This window comes from Empidonax traillii, unplaced genomic scaffold (genome assembly GCF_003031625.1).
Source record: "Empidonax traillii isolate 1590-97213 ecotype Southwest subspecies unplaced genomic scaffold, ASM303162v1 scaffold2231:size98615, whole genome shotgun sequence".
Taxonomy (NCBI): Eukaryota; Metazoa; Chordata; class Aves; order Passeriformes; family Tyrannidae; genus Empidonax; species Empidonax traillii.
This window is the reverse complement of record NW_020957424.1, coordinates 40,148-44,235: the sequence shown is the minus strand read 5'-3', so window position 1 is coordinate 44,235 and position 4,088 is coordinate 40,148. Positions and strand designations below refer to the sequence as shown.

Below are 4,088 nucleotides of genomic sequence, written 5' to 3'. Positions count from 1 at the left end.
GATGAGGGAGGCAGGAATTGGGAAGAGGAACAGGGAAGAGCCAAAAGAGGGAAAAGCAGCAGATTTCAGGGACAGGGGGATGGGAGAGAAAAGCAGGAGAAGGGAAAGGCCAAGAAGCACAAGAAGGTGAAAGTGGAAGGGGTGGAAAAGGTGGGAAAAAAGAGAATAAAGAAGGAAAAAGTGTCGGAAGAGGAAAAGGAGCAAGAGGTGGAAAAGATGGAGGAGGAAGGAGCGGGAAGTGAAAGGGAGGGAAAAGACGAGGTGGGAAAGGGAAGTGGAGATGGAAAAGGAGTCAAGGAGGAGGAAGAGCTCAGGGAGGAAAAGTTGGGAGAGACCTGGAGAATGGGGATGGAGCAGGAAGAGGAAGGGAAGGGAGATGAGCCAAGGAAAAAGAAGAAAAGCAAGAAGAAAAAGCCCGAGGGGGAAGAGAAGGAGGAGAAGAAGAGCCAAGAGGAGGAGACTCCAGGGAAAAGCAGGAAAAGGAAAACTCAGGAAGGAGGAGGAGAAAAGAGCAACAAGAAGGCGCAGAAAGAGGAGGAGAAAGAGGCGGAAAACAAGTGGAAGTGGTAAATATTCCGTGGGATTTGGGGGACCCGGGGAGGTCTGAGCAGGATGGTTTGGGGGGGTTTGGGTTTGATTTCTCTGGGGGAAAGTGGGGAAAATTGAATTAGTTAATTGAATAGTTAATTGAATAAGTTAAAAGAGTAAAAATCAAATGTTGAATGTTAATCTTTAGGGTAAAACTGAAAATTGAATTTTATTTCTGAGGGCAAAAGTGTGAAAATTGAATTTTGAATTTGTTTTCTTTGGGTAAAATTGTGACAACTGAGTTTTATTTCTTAAGGTAAAGGGGTAAAAAATGAAATTTTTAGTTTTATGTTTTAGGGTGAAACTGAAAATTGAACTTTGAGTTTTGTTTCTAAAGGCAAGAGTGTGAAAATTGAATTTTGAGGTTTTTATTTCTTTGTCTAAAACTGGAAATTGAATTTTAGTTTTATTTCTTTGGATAAACATGTGAAAATTCAATCTTAGTTTTTATTTCTTAAGGCAAAACCGTGAAAATTGAATTTTGAGTTTTATTTTTTAGGGTAAAACTGAAAATTGAGTTTTATTTCTTTGGGGAAAAGAGTGAAAATTCAATTTTAGTTGAATTTTAGTACATTCCCCATCTAAAATTCCTGTTGCTTGTTAATTTTTCCCTTAATATTTTTGTTTTCCCTGTATTTTTGTGTGAAAATCCGCCTTTTACCCCACTGGATTTATCCCTCCACATTTCCCATCCGAAATTGCTGTAGCCTGTTGATTTTTCCTCAATATATTTATTTTCCCCCTGTGTTTTTCTGGCAAAATCCACCTTTTCCTACAACCCTCTTTTTTTATCCCTGACCTGGTTTTTTTCCCCCTTTTCATATTTTTTTGATTTTTTTTTCCAGGTTGTTTTGACACTTTTTTTTTTTTAATATTAAATTTGAAATTTGATTGATTAATCAATTGATTAATTTATTTTGAATCTTGGAATCTTGCAGATCCCATTTGCTCTAGCGGAGGGTTGGGGGGGAGATGATTGAAAACATTATTTGCATTAAAATCCAAAGTTCAAAATGATCCTGAGGAACAGGCCCAGCTTTTCCCAGAGGAATGGAATTCCCATCCCTGGAATTGCTCAGGGTGGATTTGGACAGGGTTTGGAGCGACCCGGGATAGTGGGAAGTGTCTCTTCCCATGGAATGAGATGATCATTAAAGTCCTTTCACTCTCCTGAATCCTTCCATGTCACCATCCCCTTCCTCCAGACAACTTTCCCGGGATTCCCATCACCATCCCCTTCCTCAAACACTTTTCCCTGGATTCCCATCACCAGCCTCTTCCTCCAGATACCTTTCTCTCTCTTCCTTATCACCAGCCCCTTCCTCGAACGCCTTTCCCTGGATTCCCATCACCATCCTCTTCCTCCAGACTCCTTTCCCTGGATTCCCCATCACCACCAGCCGCTTTCCCTGGATTCCCCATCATCACCAGCAGCTTTCCCTGGATTCCCCATCATCACCAGCAGCTTTCCCTGGATTCCCCATCACCACCAGCAGCTTTCCCTGGATTCCCCGTCATCCCCAGCTTTCCCTGGATTCCCCATCATCACCACCCCCTTTCCCTGGATTCCCCATCATCACCAGCCGCTTTCCCTGGATTCCCCATCATCACCAGCCGCTTTCCCTGGATTCCCCATCATCACCACCCCCTTTCCCTGGATTCCCCATCACCACCCCCTTCCTCCAAACCCCTTTCCCTGAATTCCATTGCAGTTTCCCTGGTCTCAAACGAGGAAAACCGAGGCAAGGCCAGGGAAAACAGGATTTCACCTGCGATTTGTGCCGACTTGGAGCATCCTGTGGGATCTGCAACTTCCCCCCGAGGTCCCTGTGGGGTGTGGGATGTTCTCACGGGTCCCTCTCGGTGTCTCCTGCAGGTGGGAAGAGGAGAAGAAGGACGATGGGGTGAAGTGGACGCAGCTGGAGCACAAGGGGCCCTACTTTGCCCCACTTTATGAGCCCCTTCCCGAGGACGTGAGGTTTTATTACGATGGTAAGGAATGGGAGAGGAATATCCCGTGGGATAAAGCCTCCAACTGCTGGTAGAAGCTGGAGGTGGAAGGAGTTATGGGGTTCTTGAGGAGTTGACCCCAGGGGTCATTTTTTATTTTTTTCCCACCCCTGAGGGTCATTTTTCCTCATGAAGGTCCATTTTGGGGTTGAGTTTTCAGGAGGAGTTGAAGCTCATCCGGGTTTTTTCCCCACAAGCTGGAAAACCAGGAGTTTACACGTCACTTGCCCCACTCCCCCCCAAGTTGTTTAAGGATTTAGTTGAGCTGCTCGTGGCTCCTGATGTCACCAAGGATCACTTGCAGCAACTCAGGGTCACCGAGGGGCTGATCCAGGACAGATCCAGAGCTCTGCTGTCCTTGTTTTCCTCCCATTCCCGCTGGATTGTCTTCTCCCTGCTCTCAGCTTCAGCCCTGGACTCGTTTTTGATGGATCCAGGCAAGGAGGCAACAAGGACCTTGGGGCTTGGCCAAGATGGGAGGGGACCACATTCCCTGGGGGTCTTGGTGCTCCTCAGCTCCATCCCTGGGGCTTCCCATGTTTTTTTTTTGTAGTAGGAAAAAGGCCAATTTTGGGAGATGAGGTGTCTGGAGACACCAGAGGGCACTGCTGGGACATCCATGGGGCTGTCAGAGACCTTTTTTTTTTGGATCTGTGAGGAGGATCCCCGGCAGGGTTTGAACCTTCTCGGTGACCTCTGAGGTGGTAGGAGATCCACCCGTGTGCTGGGTGGGTGGAGGATGGTGACTTTGGCCTGGGATCTTCGAATCTTGGCTCGTTTCCTTAAAAATCATCACCATTCCTGGATGGAAAAATATTTGGGGACAGGCAACGAGCCCAAGTAGGAAGGGACCATGGGGTACACGTGGGCTGTCACAGGGGTGCTCTAAGGTGACCCACCATGGCCTGCAGTCCAGGAACCCCAAAACCCGGGGGGGCCAGGTAGGATTCCACCATCCCCTGGAGCTCTGCAGGTTGCTCTTCCTCCAGCTTGCCTAGGAAAGCTGTTTCCAAATAATTCTTAGGATAAACCATGGTGTTCCTTGGTTTCCCCGTGGCTCTCTGGCCAAAGAGCTCAGGAGAGGGTGGTGGTGGCTTGGGCACCTCCAAGAAGTGATCCCAGACCTGGAGAACCCCAGAGAAATGATCCCTGATTCTTTCCAGAGAAGCTGTGGCTGCCCCTGGATCCCTGGAAGTGTCCAAGGTTGGGTTGGACAGGGCTTGGAGCAACCTGGGATAGTGGAAGGTGTCCCTACCCAGGGCAGGGCTTTTGGAACTGCAAATCCCTTTCAACCCAAACCATTCCATGATTCTTGGATCTGTTGGGCGAGCAGGAGAGGCTCTTGCCTCTGTCTTGCCCAGCTTGGAGCGTCCCATGGTTGCTCCATCTGCATGGATGGGGTGAAACCTCTCTCCAATCAGGGTCCTGGCTCCTGGAATGGATGGGATTCAGGAACATCCCACTGTGCCAAGAGCTCTGGATGCTGATCC

At 47.9% G+C, this 4,088-nt stretch overlaps 1 protein-coding gene across 1 annotated transcript in view; it reads left to right on the top strand.

The window, feature by feature from the left end:
• The window catches only part of LOC114071724 (DNA topoisomerase I, mitochondrial-like), a 20,945-nt gene that overhangs the window by 6,089 nt on the left and 10,768 nt on the right, over window positions 1-4,088 (top strand). Inside the window, exons 9-10 of the mRNA XM_027909579.1 lie at window positions 3-566; window positions 2,465-2,580. Coding sequence (XP_027765380.1) covers window positions 3-566; window positions 2,465-2,580 — 680 coding nt within the window. The remainder of the gene's footprint in view (window positions 1-2; window positions 567-2,464; window positions 2,581-4,088) is intronic.